General features: G+C 46.8%; 1 protein-coding gene across 1 annotated transcript in view; it reads left to right on the top strand.

Annotated features, from left to right (window-relative positions):
• The first annotated feature begins 3,147 nt into the window (after positions 1–3,147).
• nuak2 (NUAK family, SNF1-like kinase, 2) overlaps positions 3,148–22,930 on the top strand; it is a 39,296-nt gene continuing 19,513 nt past the window's right edge. The window contains exons 1-2 of the mRNA XM_072480122.1: positions 3,148–3,750; positions 20,465–20,585. Of these exons, the coding sequence (XP_072336223.1) occupies positions 3,523–3,750; positions 20,465–20,585 (349 nt within the window). The 5' untranslated portion in view covers positions 3,148–3,522. The remainder of the gene's footprint in view (positions 3,751–20,464; positions 20,586–22,930) is intronic.

Below are 22,930 nucleotides of genomic sequence, written 5' to 3'. Positions count from 1 at the left end.
ATTTCACACATCGTGGAATCACCTCAGAGAATAACTTATATTTGGCATGTGGTGTATTTAATGCGTAAAGCAGCCATTCTACAACAGCAACATTTCACAGGCCACAATGGAGTAAGGCACAAAGATCTGAAGGAAGAGAAGAGAGAATCTATGGTCTTCAAGTAGTTTAATTGCTCCGGGCTTAACAAATCAGGTCTGAGGGAAAATTTCACAGACGGTAAGAATGAATAAAGAAAAAACAAAGGAAGGAGAGAAAGAACACAAGAAAGAAAGAATTTACAGCCAACTAAGTGTGGTCAGTATTGTCCTGACTGTGGCAACCAATTTGTGCACAGCAAGATCACACAATGTGATAGTGACCAGATAATCTATTGGCCTGGACACCAAGGGGAAACCTCCCCTGCTCTCCTCCAAAGTAGGGTCATGAGATATTTCTATCTCATGACCTGACGGAACCTGGGTTTCCCGTCCCACGTGAATAATGGTGCCTCTGACTGCCCAGCACGGCTAGCAATGGATGATGTGCTCAAATATCTGGAATGGCAATCATTATCGTCCTGATAGTAAGAGGCTGGAGCACTAACAGCTATGGCAAGGCGGTAAGCAAGGAACACAGGGGGGGGGGGGGGGAGGGGGTTGATGCCAACAGGAATTGCCCTACAGTGTTTATTGTACATGAATACTTTAGTGAGGGCCACAAAGAATCCAGCACAAGTTTCAAGGATACAAAGAAGTAACATTTGTTTACAATGACATATGTATATACACACACAACAACAGCCACTTCGCTTACTCCTTCCTGCTGGTTCCAAACTGGCCAGCTTTATTTATACAGGGAGTCTGCTAATGATTTCTCCGCCCCCCCCCCCCCCCCCCATTGGGGAAGCTCATACTCTCACAGGATTGTGGGATTGTCATTGGTCCCCAGTCAATGGTAAGCAGGCAGGTTATAACAAATACTAAAGACATGTCTTCCTGTTCCAGGAATTTCACCGGGGATTTTGCTAATTTTGATTGCGAGTTCTTCGGGTTTTTTTGGTGATTATGTCACTGATGCTTAATCGGGCACCGTGTCAATCAAACCGATTCAAGGAAGTAAAACAATGCTGGATTCCTGATGTCGCTGCAGTACTGGAAGTCACACACAGGCCCCTCCCTCAGTCGCCTGGTGGAGCCACCCTGTCCCTGTTTGAATTGTAAATCAATTTCAGGGGAAATCAAGACTTTTCAAACTCCACTTGGTTCCTCGTTGAATTCCTCAGCGGAACAGCAAGTCCTGAGGAACTACTAAAAGTGTCCATTAGCAGAGGCGGTACCCCCTCCCTCCCCAGACCACCTAACTGAGCAAAGAGGTGGCATCCTGTCTGCTCCATTTCCACACCAATGCCTTCGAGGACGGGACCACAATGAAATGCACTAACCGAGTAGTGAGTCGAGGCTTTGAAATTATCTGCAAGCTGACATTCATTGCAACAGTAGGAGGCCATTCAACCCCTCGAGTCTGTCCCATCGTTCAACGAGCCTGCTCAGTACCGTGACCCCGTTTGACTTTTTTTCATGTCCCTCGATGTGCTCCTAACAGAAACCTGTCCATCTTGATGCAGGACATTTACAGAGTGGTGTCCCCTCCCTCCAGCCACCCCAGCGCTTTGGGGAGCAAGTTCTCCATTCCCACAGCTCTTTGGCTGAAAGACTGCCTCCTGATTTCATTCACTATTTGCAGCCATTCGAGAGACAGTCAACAATTGTCCTACTGGTATTTTACCGCAGGGTCACTTTAGGCATCTTGCACTTTTTTTTTAAAAACCCCACCATCAATACGCTGCAAAAAGTAGAAACTTTGCAATTTGCTAAATAATAGCAGTAACTACTCTGCTTCACAGCTAGTTATTTTTCATGTTAATCTTTTCTGAGAAAGCATCGTTGTTTTTGGATCTTGTGTAGTTATTGTTTCTGTGTTGGAACGATTCCATTCCTGATTGATTGGCCCAGACCAATGCTTGTGGTGTCTGGGATCCCTGCACCTCCTAGTGGGCACATCGAAACGTGCAGTAACAGCGCCAGAGGGGGAGGGGGAGACAGACAATCAGCTGGAGCCTTCGGCACTGAAACACATCCCAGTATAATGGCACCGGGCATATGTTGTTGGATCAGACCCCACTGCGGTGGCATAGCTGAAAAATGAGCACTTTGATATGCAGGGCAGCCACAGAATCGCGGCCCAGCGCCTCCGGGAGAGCCGGGGTGTCATGTGAAGGGTTAAAAAAGCATTGTCCACTGACACTGCATCAAAACAGCACTTCATCACCCACTGAGTGCACCTAGATCAGCACAATCCTGACCGTTTAAAGCGCCGTGAACATCACTGGCCATTCAGCTGTGGGAGCCATCCCCCCAGAAGCACCCACCCTGGCCCAATATTTTGGCCACTCAATTTTTTTTCCTTAGGAGACTTGGGAGTACAGTGATTAGACACCCAAAATGATTATGTCCCCATGCGATTTGGGAGATGCTTGTTCCATTGTTTTTGTCCAACTGGGGAAATTTCCATGTCGACAGGTTGATGGTTGGTGGCGTCGTTTTCTAATTTTAGTCTGGTGCCGGAAAGCTGATGTAATTCTGTCACACCATCCCCGGCTGGCTACTGGTTCGGGGCTTTTTCAACCTGTCAGTTCACCCACCTGAAACACTAACTCCGTTTGTCCCTCCCTCCTGTGTACTGGGGGGTTTCCTGCAGTTTCTGTTTTTATTTCAAATTTTATGAACCATTGATTTTGTCATTAATGTCGTTCGTTAAAACCTCTGGCAGGTTTCTCATTCCCTGTTCTGTGATATTTGATCTCCAAGGGGGATGCACGGTGGGGAGTGGGGTCCAACTTGCCTGAGTACTTTTGCATTGCGGATAAGAAGAGTGAAAATGTTTATATTCTCACTGCTGCTCATTAACTTCCTCCTCCTCTCTCTGTGCAGCCGGATCCTCCTGGCAAGGTGGATGAGGCCTCCGGCAGTGCATAGCCTTCCCACCTGAGGCTTTCTCCTGATCACCCGGCTGGGTGGATCTTATAACAGCAAACCCGGGTATGGCTGAGTCAGTGGAACATCTTCTGTAATAACATCAATAACTTTGTGTGAAAGAAAAAAAAAGTTTTAAAAAGTTTGGCGGAGGGGGTTAGTGATTGGCTGGAGGTTAAGACGCTGCACGGAGGCGGGGTTAGGCTAATTAGGCGGCTGCTGAAGGTTCCACACGCGACTGGGATCTGGATTGTTGCAACAGTGTGAGTGAGAGGATACATTGTCTCAGTGAGGGGACACACTGTATCAGAAAAGGGATACACTGTATCAATCCTATCTGGACAATGAAGGGATAGTAATTCTGAATATGTGTTATTTTACCACGAAGCTTTGATCTGCCGGAATTGTATCGTTTCTCCCTCTCCCTCCCTCTTCTCTTTCAGTTTCCCAATACTTAGCATCCCTCATTCAGATCTCCTTGCGCCCTTTCTTTCTCTCTCTCTCTCTCTAATGGATCCAGCCTCTCCCTGTCTGAGCCGGGACTCGGCTCTGGGTGCCGCCTGTTCGCCTTCGGCGCTGGCCGCCCGTTCCTCCTCGCAGACTCCCGAGATGAAGCGCCAGGCGGTGAAGAGGCACCACCACAAGCACAACCTGAGACACCGCTACGAGTTCCGCGAAACCCTGGGCAAAGGCACCTACGGCAAAGTAAAGAAAGCGGTTGACAGATGCGGCCGAATGGTGAGAATTTCTGTACTTTTAAAAGAAATTATAGAAAAAAAAAATTACGTTTGCATGTCATTTAAAGTTGATCACAAATGGATATCTAGTTTCCCGCTGTTCCTGTAGAAAGGTGGGATGGGGGTGCTTGCTGGTGGTGGGGAGAGATGTTGGTGGCGGCTCTCCTGGGAGACAGAACCAGTCCTAAAAGTTCAGTGAAATTGACTGGTGTTAATTTCCTGGGCAGCCAGCGCCTCGGAGTTGAAATAACTCGCTCCACTTCACCCACTCCGCGGCTCGGTGCCTCTCCGAAGCTGCCTCATCAGCACAATCGCGACTCCTCTTTTGACAGATCTGGCACAGATATTATTTGTCGTACAGCTGACCACAGAATCTGGAGGCTGAGGCGCTCTCTCCCCCCCCCCCCCCCCCAGGGACTTACTTGCTCCAAATTTCTCTTTGGAGTTTGTGTGCAGCCGCTTTTAGATCTGTATTGATGATGGGGTTGGTTCACAAGGGGGAACTCTTTCCAATGGTCAGGGATTTTTCAATTCTCGCGGCCTAGTTTGGTGATGAATTTTATAATGGGTTTGATGCTGTTGTGGCTAAGAGCTGGCACTCTGTCTGAACAAGCTCCTGTTTCGATGATCTCATGGCGTTATTCCCTCCCGTGTTATAACAATAGCTGGTGTCTGTGGCAAGGCAGGTTCGCTGTTGGCGATTTCCAAATAATTAAATATATCGACCCCATGGATTTCCTACACTTTCTCTCTCTCTTCCCCCCCCCCCCCCCCCCCTTTTCAAGTGTCTGTCTGCGGGTCCCACCGTTCTGACCGTCTGCAAGCAGGAATATTTGTGGGTTATGGCGGCTGGAATAGGTCAAATGTTGTTTTTATTACGCGATGTATCTTTGCAGGAACTAAAAGTTGCTGTATCCTTGGCTCAGCAAACTGGACTTGGGCAGGAGAGGTCTCTTCCCCCCCCCCCCCCCCAGCGCAGCAAGAGCACAGTTGAAATGGATGCTGGACACCTGACATAAAACCCAGAATTCTTTCTCTCTCTCTCTTCCCCACCCCCACCATCACTTTCTCTTTTCGGTGAGAGAAAATGCTGGGGGAGGGAGGGGGGGGGGGGGCTTCGATATGACCCCTTTTTGGGTTCCAACCTGCTGAAACTTCCCAGCATTTTCTATTGGCACAGATAAAATGCTGCCCGTGGCATGTCACCATGCCCCAGCTTTGATGCCCTCAGAATTTTGGGAACTTTCCCGTGTGTGCTTCTGGAACCCCCCCCCCCCCCCCCCCTTCATTGAAAGCAGGTTAGCTTCTGGATTGTCACAGGCAGATTTCTAGGCAAATTGCCTTTCATCCTTTCCCAGTCTGTGGCCATGTGGTCTTCAGGCCAAAATCGAATACATGTCTGGAATTCCGCCTGACACCATACTTGCCCCAGTCTGGTCAGTAAGGTCATATCCGAGGGAGACTATAGTGGATATATGGAGAATAATGGGTGGAGTCTTTGTTGTTGTTAGCAACGACCTATGATTTTCGACCCCTCTAAATGTAAAGACAGAGTTTCAGGATGGTGATTGCACCAGCGGAAATCTCGGACCACAAACACTGGGGAAGATGCCCTCAATCTGCATATTGCATTGTCTTGAGGAGCGTTTGTCATTGGCTCCCACCACACGGGTCTTGTGCAACCCAACCAAAACCTTTCATAAACCTACCAGATTCTCCAAGACCTGGGCATATATAAATAAGTTGTTGGTCTGAGGAAATTGGGCAATGAGGTTACCCTGGGGGGTGGGGGGGTTAATGAGGCCCCTGAATCAGATCCTGACAGTACAAGCTCCATCCCAAGGTTGATATGAAAGTTACTGCTGGATCTGTCCCTGCGCTGAGGGAGGCCATTCTGCCCATTGTGCCCGAGCTAGCCAAGTAGTCCCATTCCTTTGCTCTCATGCTGTCAAATTTTTTAAGCCATCATTGTGCTTCCAACATCCTATCATACCTGCCAACCTCCCTCCCCCACCACCACCTCCTCCATTTCTTTTGGAGGAAACACTAAATCTGCATCCACATTAGGGTGAAGTAATAGTGATCATAACACTATAATGGAAGTAGCATCTCAGACAATTAAGAAATGTAATGGCATAGCTTAAATCTGATGCATCCCTTTCACTGTATCAGTGTCATGGGTTGATTTCCTAATCCAGCATTCCCCTGACTCCCCCCCCCCCCCCCCCCCCGACCCCCCAAAAATCACTGGTTCATTTTCCTGTCATTCAGTCATTCATTTTAATGAACAGAAAATCATGTGTGTGTTTCCAAGGCTTCCAGGAGGTGCTTCCCAATTAGAACACTGCATTGTAGCATTTGGGTATTTGGAGCAAATAATGGCATGTTGCGATGATATTTACACTGGGGTCCTTGCTTTGTTTCTGACTCCAATCATGCGCATTATACACCTTTCAAGAAAGTGCCAGTCTTGTCAAATGATTTCCCACTCAGCAGTCATATCTCACTGCTTCATGTCAAATATTTTTCAAACTTTCCAATGGCTGCTTATTTAATCAAGATGCGGCGAAGTTTGCTTTACACGCACTCAGCTGGCTCTGTGTAGCCAGTTCTCCATTTGTGCTTGTATCTCTCCTCTTCCGGTTTACTCCCTTCCCTCCCTCCAAGATGCAGGATAATGCTGGGCTCCAATTCCATGACATTGGGCTTCTGCCAGCACCCCATACGACGGGTCGTTCTTTGTGTGTGTGTGTATACCAGTCCATACCAAGGCAGTGAGGGTGGTAGAGTCATTGACCAGAGAGCATCATAATCAGTTTGGGGGGGGGGGTTTGCTCTCCACATGCTTTCCTCAATCTATAGTCTTCAGAGTGGGGACAGGCAGTTGAATTAATGTTGTCAGCCTCCAAGTAACCAATTGAATTTAGTCTAGTAGTATTAGGATACTCTGAACAGGGGTATGCAGGTTATTCAAAGCAAGATTTAGTCAAGATGTTTCACCAACCTTTGGAACAGAATCTCTTGTAGGGGAGATGATGAATGGATTCTGTGGACCGAATGGCTACCGCCTGATCTGTTAATGACCCCTCTGACTCTGTATCCAGCATGGCTTGAATGGTCATTTTGAGTTTATAAATGCAACTTAACGATGCAGCCTGTGGATTTGAACTTGTCTGACTCAGTACCTGGGGTCTATCCTTAGAAAAATAAATTACCTTTTTACACCAGATGGGATTGGATTTTCTCAAAAGAGCTGACCCTGCCCCCTTGTCCTTTGGTAAAATGCTTTCAGAAGGGTGAAATTGGAGTCTGACGTGTGGAGTGATGACTGGAGCCCAGCTATTGTGCTTTTTAACAGTGATGGTGCTCCCGAGCTGCAGTAAAAGCTCTAAATGTAAGCAGTGCAGAATTAATTTGCGATTTGGGATTGTTTGCTCAGGGACAACTTCTGGGCAAACATCCTGAATCCTAAAAATTCACGCTGTTAAAATGAGGCAGTTTAAAAATAAACCTAATTTCAACCAAGATTTTGTTCACAGAAGTTCAGCTTGCTTTCCGATTTAGAAATAACAAGCGTTCAATCGAATGCCCAGTGTCATTGCGAAGTCATTGTTTTATGTGTTAACATTCCACCCAGAATGTGGTATGGATGAGACAGTCTGTGGTTGCCTCTTCTGGCCTGAGCACAAAGTGAGATAGATTGCAAGTCCAGCGCAATGAGTTGAAATGCTGCTCTTTGTGTGTCTAGAGGCACAGACATGCAGATAGTGGAAGGAAACCATGCCACATATGCAAAGAAAAAAAACTTGTTTCAAAATATTTTTTTTTTACAAATTATCAATTCTCAGAATGTCGGTGCTGCTGGCAAGAGGCATGTATTGCCAATCCTTAGTTGTTTTGTGGTGGTGTGAACTCCTGCACTCTTTTTGTTTTGGAAAATGCTGTTCCTACAATTTGTGGAAATATTAAATAACCGTTTTGATTTGACATTGTACAGTGCGTAACGCCATTCAATTTCTTTCAGTACACAACGTGCACTCTCATACACGTTACTGCGGCACGGTAGCACAGTAGGTAGCACTGTTGCTTCACAGCTCCAGGGTCCCAGGTTCGATTCCAGCTTGGGTCACTGTCTGTGTGGAGTCTACATGTTCTCCCTGTGTCTGTGTGGGTATCTTCCTGGTGCTCCGGTTTCCTCCGACAAGTCCCAAAAGACGTGCTGTTGGGTGAATTGGACAGTCTGAATTCTCCCTCCGTGTACCCGAACAGGTGCCGGAATGTGGCGACTAGGGGCTTTTCACAGTAACTTCATTGCAGTGTTAATGTAAGCCTACTTGTGACAATAAAAATTATTATTTCCAGGATGTATTCGCAATATATCCCATTGCGATTCATATAGTGGAGGTGCTCCCACAGTGCTGCTGGGTAGTTCTGACCCAGCCACAATAAGGGACAGAAAATACATGTCCAAGTCGAGGTGGGTTATTGTTGTAAAATGTTACCCCTCCCCAACACAATGGTTCAGATAAAATATTGTAAGCTGGGTAGCAATTTTTTCACTACGAGCTTACGTTTTAAATGAGCGTTTATCCTGCACACATTGTGGTTTTCTCAATGTTGTATATTTAATATTATAACGTCAGACGATGGCAATGCTGCTGGGGTTCACATGAATGCAGTGGCTGGGGAGTACTAAGTGGCACATTGTACTCACTCGAGTGATGCGCTGCCCCTCAGCACTGTGTCAGTTAGCCTGTGTGAATGCACCAGCCCTTGCAACAGTGCTCCCATTGAGCGGGTGGTTTTCTGGACAAGAGCCCTGGGTGAGATTATTCACACAGGTGCAGCTGTGTGAAAGCCAGCCTGTTCATTAAAAATGTAAGAGGTATTTTGAGGAGTATTCGCTGGACGAGACGTGCTGATTGAATCTGCACTCGCCGTGTTTTTGAAACCTGCTTTCACTTTCGAGAAAGTGCCATGGAAAGGGGAACAATGGAGGTGCATTCGGAATGTTGAAAGTGACATGGAGATAGTTAGTTGGTGGGGGGGGGGGGGGGTAGTGGGGAGCGGGGAGCAATGGAGCATTCTTTGTTCAATGCTCCTTTCCATCTCCCTTGTTCCCTGATTTCTATTAAAAGTGATTTCCTTTTTGGTTGAATTTCATAGAAGAGATTGACCGCACTCTCCGTTGCACAGGACCCCACCAGATCCGTAAAGAGATAAGATGTTGATGGTATGTTAATTATATTGTTAAAATACACAGATGAAGGGCTTTGTTTAATTAAGTAGTTGGAGCACCGATAAATAGGGGACCTTCCATGACCGATGAGCAACACCACCACCAAACCACACGCTATCCTGACTTGCAACCATATCCCATTACTCAACTGTTGTTGGGTCAAAATCCTGGAATTCACTCCCTAACAGCACTGTGGGTGTACCTACACCACAAGTTCAGCAAGGTGGCTCACCACCACCTTCTCGAGGATAATTGGGACTGGGCAATAAATGCTGACCTAGCCAGCGATGCTCACCACCTGCGAATGAATAAATTTCAAAAGTTACACTTGCCGCCCATCATTCTGTAAATTCTGTGAATGCAAGTAAACTTACTAAGTAATAGACAATCCCTGATATGAAGCATATGATGGTGCAATAGCTGTAGAGTTCTGCAGAAGGTTATTCCAAAGTTGCAGTTCACTTCTTTTTCACTGACCCTTGGGCCCAAACCTGTGCTCACCATCCTGACGGACATTTGTGTCATGCAATGTCAAGGATAATGACTATCACGGTGTGGCATCTTAGGGTATCATACTACAATGGATCAGAAATGTGTTGTAATTGGCTGGTAGGCTTCTGAGCAAGATTTTCTCACACAAAGCACATCATAACCTTAATATGAGAGCTGGGCTATTCAGGAGTGTTGTCAGGAAGTACTTGTCACATTAAGGGAAGTGAAAATCTGCAACAAGGAGGATCCGGGGTTATGGGGAGAAGGCAGGAGAATGGAGATGAGAAACATCAACCATGATTGAATGACAAGTAGACTCGATGGGCCAAATGGTGCAATTCTGCCCCTATGTCTTATAGTCTTAACACATTCATCTTTTAAAACCCTAACAAGGGTTGGGGTAAACTAGACATTTCAAAACAAAGTTTGGTAGATTTTTGTTTGGCAAGGGTGTTGATGGATAAGGAGCCAAGGTGGGTAAATGGAGGTAAACTACAGATCAGCCATAATCTAATTGAGTGGCAGAGCAGGATCGAGGGGCTGAATGGCCTCTTTCGGTTCCATGGTGAGGTATCCACTTGCACCTGATTTATAAGCATAGCATGTGAAAAGACTCGAGGGGTTTGACAGGGAAACAATGCCTCTGCGTTAATTCCTCCTGGCTTCTATTTTTTGCAGTGGATTGGTGACAACTGGGAGATGTCACTCTTTGATATTGTATGCAAATAAACCTGATGGGAATTACATCATAAAAAGGCTATACAGGCACAATGCAGAATTACAGTGTACTATCAGAAAGTAAAGGGCACACAATAAAACTGCTTTCTCAAGCAATTACAGTTAATGTGTTACTGATCAATCTCCAGAGTAAAGGAAATGTGCAGGGAATTGGATGCTTGGGGAGTAAGGATAGCAGCTGTCGCCCCAATTTATTACCCTCTGTTTTTCCATGGGGACTTGCATTGGCCAGGGGGCAGCTCTAAGCGCACCAGGGGAAATCGTTTCTGAACTTTTCCAGGTGCTTGTTACTCGGGTGTGTGACTCGGCAGGATCTTTGGCCATGGGGAGCATCACAACCAGGATTGATCCTATTCCTGCCTGATATCCTCGCTTACAATTTTACAGCAGTTGCTGTGAATCATTTGGGAGTGGGAATAATCACCGCCACCCTCCCCCCCCCCCGACCTTTTTTAGCCAACGGTAATACTAAGCTTCCTCGCTGCTCCCTCAAGGGAGCTCGAACATGTGTGTGCTGGTCTCAAATGGTTCAGTACATTGGTGGGCAGTGCAATCACCGACATACCCAATGGTGCCCTCAAGTTTAGGTAGGGATGTGGATTGAGTCCACTGACTGAATCCATGTCAGTGGGAAACACTTCCACTCCTGAGTCAGGGTTCAAATCCCACTTCAGAGAGCAAAAGTCCAGTGTACTGAGGGTGCTGCACTGTCAGAGGTGCCATGTTTTGGATGAGGCATTAAAAGCCAAGATGCGGTCTGCCCTCTCTGGTGGATGTGAACGATCCTATGGCAGGGAGGAGAAGATTTCTCACCTGTGTCCAGGTCAATATTTATCCCGCAATCAACTTCACTAAATAAGGTCACCTGGTTGATTTGTGGGAGCGTGCTGTGCACAAATTACCTGCTGCGTTTCCTCCACAACAATTCAAAAATACTTAACTTTGCTCTAAAAGTGTTTTCAGGTGTCGTGTGCTAAATACAAGTCATTCTTTCGACTGTGAACTCGGGAGAGCTGCCAATTACATTTCATACCCATCAATAATATCACTGTCAAACAGCGTCTCAATGAGGGGCAATATATCTATATAAGAGCTTGAATGACTGATCGAACAAGATAACAAGTAGAATTATGGAGTAGTTGGTTGTTATGAGAAGTTTGTGCTATTTTATCAATTGCTAAAGTTCTGGCAGGGTGATGAGGAAACTAAAGGTCAGGGGCAATGTGAGTGTGACTGAACCATCTGGTAAGCACCAGCTCCAGAAAATCAACTGAATTCATGCAGTTAAAGCTTCTTTTAAAGAGAAGCATCAGACCCAATGAATGATTCTAGATGGGCTCTTCCAGCAGTATTGATCTATCAGTTATCCATTCCCCACCATAAAGCCCTCCCTAGCCTAAGAAAAGAGATTGGACATTCACCCTGACGGAACAGATTGGCCTCCGGAACTTTAATTCCCCAGTTCCAGCAGTTCACATAACCCTTTGGTAGAAGGGTGGGGGGTACATTGGTCACAGAAGCAACACCCAGCGATGACTTGAGGCCTCCCAAAGTCCTGACTAGAGTTGAATGGGAGCATGGAAGGGTTTATTTTTTTAACAAAATATTTTATTGAAGCATTTCTAAAACAACCGGGTGGGTCGAAGCACAAAATACCCCCTAAAAGAACAAACAATAAACCACGTCCCCCACTCCTCCCGCCCTGTCCCCAATTACCCGTACACTAAACTCCCTGTCCTTATTTAACATACCATGCCTCCTGTTTTCCTCTCTTTCCCCCCCCCCCCCCCCCCCCCATCTTTTCCCCTTTCTCCCCTTACTGCTGATGTTCAATTTCTGTTAAAGAAATCGATGAATGGCTGCCAACTCTGGGTGAATCCCAGTATTGATCCTCTCAGAGCGAACTTGATTTTCTCCAGACTGAGAAACCCTATCATATCGCTGACCCACACTCCTGACTTTGGGGGCTCCGAGTCCTTCCATCTCAGCAAGATCTGCCTCCGGGCCACCAAGGAGGAGAAGGCCAGGATATTGGCCTCTGCCCCCCTTTGCCCCCAGATTCTCCAACACCCCAAATATTGCCAATTCTGGACTCGGAGTTACCCTACCTTCCAGGACTTCTGACATAACATCCGCAAATCCCTGCCAGAATTCCCTCAGCATGGAGGGGTATTGAGTTTCCATTGGATGCCTGTGGGCCAGTCAGAGCTTGCCCAGATTCCAAAGCAGTTCCGAGGAACTCTGATTCAGCAAGAGCTGGATTGTTCTGAATTGCAATAGGCAATATGTAGGGAATAGTATCTACTTGTTAGACTAAAGGCAGTGATGCCAATGAAAATTGGACATTGCCTTTCCCTGCACAACTAAGTAGTGATTTGATGAAAGAGTCTGATTGACCGTGTTTGTGGAGATGACTATAAGATGTGATCATCCAACCTTCCAGATCTAAGAGGATAATGTAGATACAGAGAGATAAACTTGGTATGAAAGTAAAGGGGGAAAATATTTTCTTTTGTGCAGTCCAACACTGATACATGAACCAATGCATAAATCAGGATTCCATACAGGTCAAGTGAAATTTAAAATATTGCACTGGTGCATTGATGGGTATTCCTCCTAGTTAGGGCAGAGGGTACATTAAGCCATCCAACCATGACTTGAGATATGGCACCCAGGTATGTGGGTGGAGTTAAGATACAGATCAGCCATGATCTCATTGAATGACGGAAGAGCGTTAAGGGGAAGAATGGCCTCTACGTACTATACAGCATGATTGTAGTGGCACGGTATGAAAATTGCACGTCAATCGATATTCTTGTGCAAGTGCTGTGGGAATGACACTGGCCAGTGTGCTGGGGCACCAGCCCTTGAATGGTCACCCACCAACAGTGCAGCAGGTGGGACATGCAAATGGCATTTTCTTCCTCATACGTGCTTTAGCTATTTACATAAAGTAAGTGCTGTGATTAATGCAGGGAAGTTGCCCTCAGGCCTACCAGTTTGAGTCTCGCCTAGTTTTATTGAGCCACTTTATGAAGTTCAGTTCCTGGAGTTGTCTATTTGTACAGAGGGCCACGGTTTAATCCTGGGGACACGCACTCGGGGAGAGGTCAATAAATAATTTTAAGTTCCGTAGTTTTGTTTTCACCTGCAAGCCATTGCCTAATTAAGACAAAACTGCCCTCTTGCGTAACAACCTATTTCAGAAGAAATCAGTCTAGCAGGAGAGCATTAACCACACTGCCTTGTTCCAAATGTTTGTGCATCACCTTTTATGCTTTTAATGAAGCTTGAAGGGGTAGTGTCACCTCTCTGGATATTCAGGAAGATCATTGCAGGAGATCACTGTATGAGACACATCTATAATTCCTATATTAAAGCTTATGTGGATTCTATTATCTTCCACAACCCTATTATTTGTAACATGGTTCGGATTTTTACCTGTCACTTGTAATCCATTTTCTTTTAATGAACATGCACTCCTTGATGAGGGTTTTTTTCAGTCCTCTAGTCCCTTTAGAAATTTATCCTGTAGTAATATATTTCATAGAATCCCTACAGTGTAGAAGGAGGCCACCCAGCTCATCGAGTCTGTACCGACCCTCCAAACGTGCACCCTAACTAGGCTCACTCCCTTGCCCTATCCCCGTAACTCCTTCTGACCTTTGGACACGAAGGAGCAATTTATCATGGCCAAACCACCTAACCTGCACATCTTTGGACTGTGGGAGGAAACCGGAGCACCCGGAGGAAACCCACGCAGGCACGGGGAGAAGGTGCAAACTCCGCACAGGCAGTCACCCGAGGCCAGAATTGACCCTGGTTCCCTGGCAGCAGTGCGAACCACTTGTGCCACATTTTACTGAGCATTTTCTCAATTTGTCCCACTTTCCTCTCTTATTTCCCCCCCCCCCCCCCCCCCAAAACCTGTACTGTTGGTGAATGCAGTGCAAAGAAAAAACAACTTGCAGCTTGCTGCACCTTTCTCCTCCAGGCATGGGAGCGTCACGCTTCTGCTGATCTGAGCATGTCAGCAGTGGTTCTGGGTAGCTCTCTCACATCTCGAGTCAGAAGGCTGTAGGTTCAAATCCGACTTAAGCGACTGGAGCACAAAATCTAACCTGGCGCTGTAGTGCTGCAGCACAATGTAGGCTGTCGGCTGAAACCCAGGCCCCGCCTGCCCTGTCGGGCAGACTGATCTGAACCCCGGCTGCCATTTTGCAGAAGAGCACAGGAGTCCTCGCCAGCGTCTTGACTGATATTTATCTGTCAGCAAAGGCTGAGACAACAGTTCACCCAGGTCATTATCTCACTGCTTCTTGTGAGAGCTTGCTGTGTGGAAAACACTGCAGCACTTCTTACATTACAACAGGGACTGCATTTCAAATAATATTTCGGCGACTGTAAAGAAGGCCGCAAAAAGTGCTTTTATAAATCTCTCTTACCAAACGAAGCCGGCAGAAAACAGAACCAAAAGAATCTTTGCAGGTTCCGATCAAATTCCACCATTGGAAATTGGAACTGGATATGCTCAGGGCTGACAGTCCTCTCGCCTCTACCCCCTATCCCGTTTATTATGGATTATCATCAAATATGCACAAAGATCTTTGGCTGTGACAGTTTCTAACAACATGCCTTCCTGTCATGCGGGAAGGGAGTGCTTTGTGATGAGGGGAAGCACTTGGTGGGGACCTGGGGAGGCTGGAAGAGAACAGTGAGGCTAGATCAGGAAACTGAGGGTGGAGATGAGGTGGGTGGGGGCAGTGGGGTTGGGGAAAAGGGTGAATAGTCAGCAAGGGAAGGATGTCACTGGATGAAAAGCAGGATGAGATGAAATTGATTCCGCACATATTCACTTGACATTCTAACAGCACAGACGGGGACCGTTTTGTATCATTGGGCGCGGTCTTCCCAAAAGGGAACAAGTCCCCGAGCGAGCCCGTTTTGCCGCATGTTTCCTGGCATTTGCAGTGCCAAGAAACACGTGGCTATTCAACGTGACTCACTTTGCATAAGGGGCCTGAAAAGGGACCACGCGGGCGAGGCTGCACATAGCCCCGTTTTTTCCTGGGGGAGTTCCGCTCGCCGGAAATCCCCATTTGTAGCGAGAGATCAGGTCACCATTTTTCCGAGGTCCCCGAAGCGAAGGGATTGAATCCCAAAGCCTCAGGCACCTCCGGAATCTGCACATTAGAGTAAGGCTGACTGCCTCGCTCTAATATGCAGATTTGCCAAAATGTGATTCAGCTTGCAACATCGTTGTGAGCCGGGTAGATCCCGGAATTGGGGTCTCCCGGCTTTCACCGGCCACCCTGCGCCGCTGCGAGCTGCTTTTCCGGTAGAGTGTGGCCGGAGGATCGTGCCCATTGTTTCTGGGCTTTTTTTTTGGAAGAGCTATCTACAACCCAACTTCTTTTTCCCATACCCTGTCGTTTTAATGTATTTTTATTTTAGTAATTGTTTGCTTTATTAGATGCTAATGACGAGAAAGGATATGAGGAAAGCATTTGAAGGTGATCTGAGATAGATGAGCAGCCATGATCTAGTTGAATGATGGGGCAGGTTCGATGGGCTGAATTGTCTACTCCTGCTTCTATGTCCCAGTTCTTAGGAGCCGCATAAAAGTGTACTGCAGCCTCACTTTTTTTTTTTCCTTCACTTCAACATTCTTTAATAAGTAACATGTCACACATCACTGCACAAATTCATCCCCCATTTGGGCCGATTCCTTGAAATCTACTTGAATGAGTAACTATGTGGGTCAGCAGCTGTTCAGTCTGAACTCCACTGATCCCGCCTTTCTTCTTGCCCAGTAACGTTCTCCTCCTTCAGCTCTCACATAGCACACGACCTGAATCAGAATATTCTCTGTGGGATGGATACTAATGACGCATACTGTCTCCCACCGAGAACTGCTACGCATCTTTTTTTTTTAAGAAACAGAATCAGCTTTGAAGACAAAAGATGAATATTTGGCATTGTCAGGGTCAGGTTTTGTCTGACTGCTTGATGTCACCCGAGGTTCAGCTCCCAAATGGGAAAAGGGGCTGTGGGACTTTATCTTTGTTTAAAAAACCAGGAGTGAAGAGGTCTTGCACGCACGCACGAGAGAAAGGGATTTAGAAGAAAATTTAAGGGGTTTGGGATTTTATTTTTGCGAGTTTTGTGCTCAAGTTGAACATAACATAAATAGGAGTAGGGCTTTTGGCCCTTTGAGCCAACTCTGCCAGCCTTTCAGATGCTGCCTCATCATCTACCTCCTCTCCACCTTCCCCTACACCTACACAATACACATAATCCTTAATATCAAAAGATTTGTCAGCCTTGGTATTGAATATAGTCAGCGACTGAACACCCAGAGCTCTGGGGTAGAGGAGTACAAATATTTGCAGTCTTTGAGTGGAAATGTCTCCCCACTTCAATGGCCGAACCCTTATTCTGAGACTGTGACACCAAGTTCTTAATTACCCAGGCAAGGGAAACATTTTCTCAGCATTTACTCTTCTGTTTTAATTAGATTAGCTCTCAGCCTTCTAATCTATGAGGAATGTAGTTCCAGTCCTATCGATCTCTCCTTGTCTGTCATTCACCTCATCCCAGGAACCAATCTTGTGCACACCCTTGAGGGCCAATATGTCCTTCCTTGGGTAAGGAGACCAAAACTGCGCCCACTACTCCGGATGCGGCCTCACCAATGCCCCGTATAACTGTAATAAGCTCGGACGGATGTGAATTCTGAACAAAGTGGCGCACTTTCTGGCCGGGATTTTTCAATCCTGTACAAATTGGGAAGGTTTGGCGACGAGAACATAAAATATCGCGAGGCGGGCAAAATTGTGTTCCACGTCGACATATCTTGCTGCTTTTCCTGCCTGACGTCGACCATTGCCGATATCGGAGAAAACCCCATCCTTGGTTTTTGGACACTTGGTGTCAGCATCAAGAGCCACTTGCTCAGTTGGACAGCTGAAAAGTTGCCTCAGGCCCAAGCTCGGAGGAGAAAACCTTTCTGTGCAAGTGTGGCATTTAAAAACCAATCCAGCATCAGCTACCCTCCCTGATTGACAATGCAAATGCTGCATTGATCAGTGCCAAATTAAGAACACCTTTTTTTTTAGGATAATTGACGAGTTCAAACAAGGGGGTGTAACCTTAAAATTAGAGCTGGCCTGTTCTGAGGTCATGTCAAGAAGCATCCCATCACACAAAGGTTTCTTCCACCATAAAAACTGTTATTGAGTCTGAGGAGCAATTTAAATTTCGAAACTGGGATTGATGGATCTTTACTGCGGAAGGGTATCCAGGGTTATGGAAACCCCTTCCCCGGCCATTCTCATTCCCACTGCCCTTCAAGCAGCCAGCACCCAATCCATCATTTGGTCTCGGAGTATAAGTGGACTCTGCACTTCAGGATGACAGGTGACCTCTCCATTCGTCTGCATTAAGCCCCTTTCACTCATCGCTCCCTGGGCTCACAGACCTACATTGGTTCCTGATCTGGCAATGTAATCTCCTACAGCCCAACCTCTGGGCTCTTCCAATTCTGATCACATTCCCGATTTTGATTACTGAGCCATTGGCGGCCACCCTTTTAGCTAATTGAACCCCACACGCCGGAATTCCCTCCCTAAACCCCCACCCTCTATTTTAAGACCTCCGTCTTCGACCCAGCTTTTGGTCACCTGTCCTAATACCGCCTCGTGTTGCTCGGTGTAAAGTTTTATTTGATAACTCTTTCCTCTGAAGTGTTCTGGGTCATTTTGCTACGCTAAAGGCGTTGAATAAAGAAAAGGTGTTATTCTGACATCTCACAAACTGCCTTAGTGAAGAGAGTCACATGTCAGTCATTTGGCTGCACACAGACTAACAGCCAGACCTATGTCTGTTTTACACTGAAACTTTTCAAACGCAAACAACCCAAGCTGACTGGCTGTGTGTAAAAGGGCGTCACAGATTTGCCTTGTCCTTTGACCGGCATTCCGAATGCCTTTCTCCTCCTGTTGTCAGGGTGACGGGGATCAATAGGACTGAATGATTTTTTTTTTAATGTGTGTTTGTTCGGGATCATTGAATGCCCAGGCCCTTTCCCAGGAGACTTGTCTCAGTTCTGCAAGAATTCTAGCTTCGAGTTTCTGCCCCGATAAGCTCCAATAAATGGTTTGCATAACAGCCCATGACCTCGGGCAGATGCGGAGATGCTTTTTGCAGTTGAGGCCCTGACGAGCTGTCAGTTCAGGTTGAAAGCAGGCAGCTCAAGTTTTTAAAAACTTATAAACTGAGAAAACAAAGGGCAGGGGACCCTCCGCATTCATTGCCCTGGGATGCTGTGAAATGCACCAGTGTCAATGCTGCTTTGTCATAGAATGATAGACATAGAACATACAGTGCAAAAGGAGGCCGTTCAGCCCATCGAGTCTGCACCCACCCATTTAAACCCTCACTTCCACCCTATCCCCGTAACCCCTCCTAACCTTTTGGACACTAAGGGCAATTTAACATGGCCAATCCACGTAACCTGCACGTCTTTGGACTGTGGGAGGAAACCGGAGCACCCGGAGGAAACCCACGCACACACGGGGAGAATGTGCAGACTGTGACCCAAGCTGGGTTTCGAACCTGGGACCCTGGGGCTGTGAAGCAATTGTGCTGACCTCTGTGCTACCGTGCTGCCCATGTTTACGTTACTGTGCTCTTAATAATTGCCACTGAAGAACCTCCAGTGTGGCAGAGTCAGGGCATCTCAGCGCGCTTCACAGCCAATTAAATACTCGGCTTTGGGACGTGCAGTCACTGTTGCAGCACAGGAAAAGTAAGCGTGCACAGCACTGCAATCCCCCAGCAGTGGTAGCATGGTGTGGTCCGGGTATTGGAGTACTTTTTGGGGGAGTTGATTTGAGGGATAAGCATTGGGGAGCATGCTTTTCTTCTTTGAAATAGTGACCATGGGATCTTTGCACCCTCCCCGCCCCCTTCCCACCCATCCACCCCACGAGTGGGCAGATGGACCCTGAACATCTGATCAGAAAGACGGCACTTGCGACAGTGCAGCACTGTGTGTCTCTTTAGTTGGCTTCTGACTAGTTTACGGGCTGGGTAATGCTGGAGCACCGTTGGGCACCCTGCCACACTTAATCATGTTTTTTTGCAGCAGTTGAGATATGGAATGACCTTATAAATTAATTGGTTGTGCAAGATGCACCCGGAATATAATTATTCCCCACCTAAAGTAATTGGCCTTGCTGTACTGATGGAGAGCTGGTGACTGCAGATTAAGGAAACAGCTGCTAACCTGTAGGTTCTATTTACCAAACGCTCGGGTTTTGAGTATTTTGTAAGTTCTAATCTATGCAGGAGACACACTCGCGCTTGCTGGGAGAGATTTACAATCACCCCTCTCTGATTTTGCCTTTCCCATATAGTGTAGCATCATGGCATAGTGGCGAGCACTGCTGCCCCAGCGCCAAGGACCTGGGTTCAGTTCCAGCCTTGGGTGACTGTGTGGAGTCTGCACGTTCTCCCCGTGTCGGTGTGGGTTTCCTCCGGGCGCTCCGATTTCCTCCCACAGTCCAAATATAAGCAGGTTAGGTGGATTGGCCATGCTAAATTGCCCCTTAAGTGTCCAAATGTTAGGTGGGTTATGGGGATAGGGTGGGGGAGTGGACCTAGGTAGGGTGCTCTTTCGGAGCAGTGGTGTAGACTCGATGGGCTGAATGGCTTTCTTCTGCACTGTGGGGATTCCATGATATCTGCAATCGTACCGCTTGACGTTGGTTTCCAGTACAGCACTGCATCAATTTTAAAAGCCTGTGTTCAATTCCCTCCATTGGCCTTGCCCCTCCAGTTCCTGATTGGAATGGCAACAACTGCATTTATATAGCACTATTTAATGCAGCTTTTAAAAGTGTGAAGGCACTTAAGAAATTTGAAACTGAGCCACACGAGGAACTAGTCGGACAAGTGACCTACAGCTTGGATGAAGGGGTGGGTTTTAAGGAGTGTCTTGGAAAGTGGAGAGAGAGGCAGAAAGGTTATGAGGGGGAATTCAAAAAGTCACAGCCCCCAATCATGGGGACAAAGTAAGCGAAAGGCCAGAGTTTTTTTGGGGGGCGCGGTTGTTGGACTGGAGGAAGTTACAGAGATAGGGAGGGGGTAAAAGCATGGAGAGGTTCAGAGGAGGCATGTCTAGGATGTGTCTGGTCTGGGTGAATCGGTCTGAATTAACAGGTGACCATTTCTATTCTCACAGGTTGCGATTAAGTCAATCCGCAAGGACAAGATTAAAGATGAGCAGGATCTGGTCCATATCCGCCGAGAGATTGAGATCATGTCATCACTCAGTCACCCACACATCATCAACATCTATGAAGGTAGGCCAGGGCTTTGACCATACTGACTGGGAGCTGACGGAGGCTTTGAATTGCAAACGTTGCTCTCTGACACTTCCTTCCATGTAATTACTTCCTGATTTGACTCCCAAATGAAAGGGAAGACATTCCACACCGTCTGTCCATATTCTCCCCTATTTTCCAGAACTTGCTGCGGGCTGAATTGAGCCTTGTGACACCCATTTTTCAGACATTGTGTGGCCTCTGAAAGCCTCAGAGAATAGCTGGGAGGAAGCACACTCTCACTTGGGGTCGTGCTCCAGGCATACTGGAAAAGGACAAATGTGAGGCATCTTTACCGACAGCTGGCATTATCCCATTTTCCTGTCTTTTTGGATGAGACAGAACTGAGGCCCCATCTGGTCATTCAGGTGAATGTAAAACGTTCCCAGAGCCACTCTTGAAAGAAACGCAGGGGAGCCCTGCCTGGTACCCAGGACAATGTTTATCCCTCGACCAACATCACTAAAATCAGGTTATCTTGTCATTACCACATAGCTGTTTGTGGGGCCTTTATGTGCACAAATTTGGCTGCTGTGTTTTCTACTTTTAAAACAATGGTTTGAAAAGTAATTAATTGGCTGTAACGCGCTTGGGGATGTCCCGTGGCTGAGAAAGTCACATTTCTTTCTTTCACCTAACAATAAGGGATCTAAACCTCAGCAACATTGGCTTGCCCTAACGCAGATAGCGTGTTAACCCTTTGTTGGGAAAGGCATGGCTTCCAAAAGTTGACACCCTGAAGGAGATTTTCTTACCCAGAGCGGCCAACATCCCTGCCCCAAACACGAGCACTCTTTGCACACTCACCCAGACGGTGAGCGTCAACCAGCAGTTGGATAGCATTGGGAACAGTGCAATATGTCTAGGACTGATCCGGTCCCATCCCCCTCACCACCTTCTCTCCCTCTTTCCCCCCCCCCAAAAAAAACCCTCGCCACCTCACATCCCAGACATCAGAAAGACCCCGGGATGAGATCCTGGAGGGTCTCAATCCCCCCTTTACCCCAAGAGTGGTTCTGCACCTTCATGGAGTGGGGCGACGATAGGTGAGGGAAAACAAACAATTCAACGAAACCCACCAAAATAATTATTACAACTGTGAAACTTATCAGGGAAGAGGCTGTTTGGCCACCCGAAGTTCACCTGTAATTTTAGATTCCGTTGTATGTGCGTGAGCCATGGCCTGCGGGAAGAGCTGGCTCTGCTTTGTGTAAAGTGCACAGCTGTCTCCAATAGTCCCAATAACTCCTCTGGCAGCCGTCCTGTCCTTGATCTTTAAATAAAAATGTTGTATGTTTTTTTTTTAATGCTTTTAAGTGAGTTGTAAAGCGCACAGTGCTGCTTGATTTATGAAGTGCCTCTTGAACCTTTTTAGCAAATAGCCAATGTTGAGGGAGCAGCTGGACACATCAGCGGTGGCAATTTATGTATCTGGGGGCTTTGTTTTTGTTGTATCTTCTACGTCCCGCTGCGGTTTAGACACCAGGACTTTTGGGTACAGTGTCATCCTCGGTCCCCATTACCCCCTTGTGACCCAGATAAATCCCTGCCCTCTGCTGAATCAATTGTCAAGGGCCCTAAATGCCCTTTGATGCTGATGGCCTAGAACCTGGGGAAATTGACGAGAGTTTCCCTTTCTTCTTTGCCATCATTTGACACCCGACCCTGCCCATTTGTGTACTACCCAAGCAATGTAGACGTGTCCTTTGAGAATTGGGGTGGCCTGGGCTGCCACGCGATGCCTGCCACAGTTGCATAGCCTATTACCTCTCACTTCCTGGGCTCACGCGATAACAGTGAAAATTGTGGCAAGAAAATGTGCCCTAGTGAGTGTGGGCACTTTGGGGGACACCTTTATCTGCATATTGTGGATACTATACTGCAGAATGTTCCTACTCAAATTGATATAGAGTAGGTACACAACAAATAACTTTGCATTTAAAAAGAAACACATGCACAGCCAGTATTGCATTTTATAAGGTTTTGCACTTTGGATGTGATGATAAACAATCAGCAAAAGACGTTGATGGATGGTTTGATTGAGGAGGATTGTGACTATTTGCAATAATTAGGTGCCCTGTGATTGCATTTCCATATAGTGCTGAGTGCTTTCTGCTGCTGCACTGAGATAATGACACGAGATCGAAACTTGAACCTTTTTTTTTCTCCCCTCTCTCTGCGACGGGAAATTCCACAAACCTAATGTTTGTTTGGTGCTTTCACAAAGTCCCAGCCAAGAGGAAATTACTGACCCTTCCCAAGGTTGGTCTGTTTTGTGAATTTACACATTCTTTCTTGCGAGTGAACATTCCATTGTTCATGAG

Source organism: Scyliorhinus torazame, chromosome 17, assembly GCF_047496885.1.
Source record: "Scyliorhinus torazame isolate Kashiwa2021f chromosome 17, sScyTor2.1, whole genome shotgun sequence".
NCBI lineage: Eukaryota > Metazoa > Chordata > Chondrichthyes > Carcharhiniformes > Scyliorhinidae > Scyliorhinus > Scyliorhinus torazame.
The sequence above is the reverse complement of the archived record's forward strand: the minus strand, read 5'-3'. Positions and strand labels throughout refer to the sequence as shown.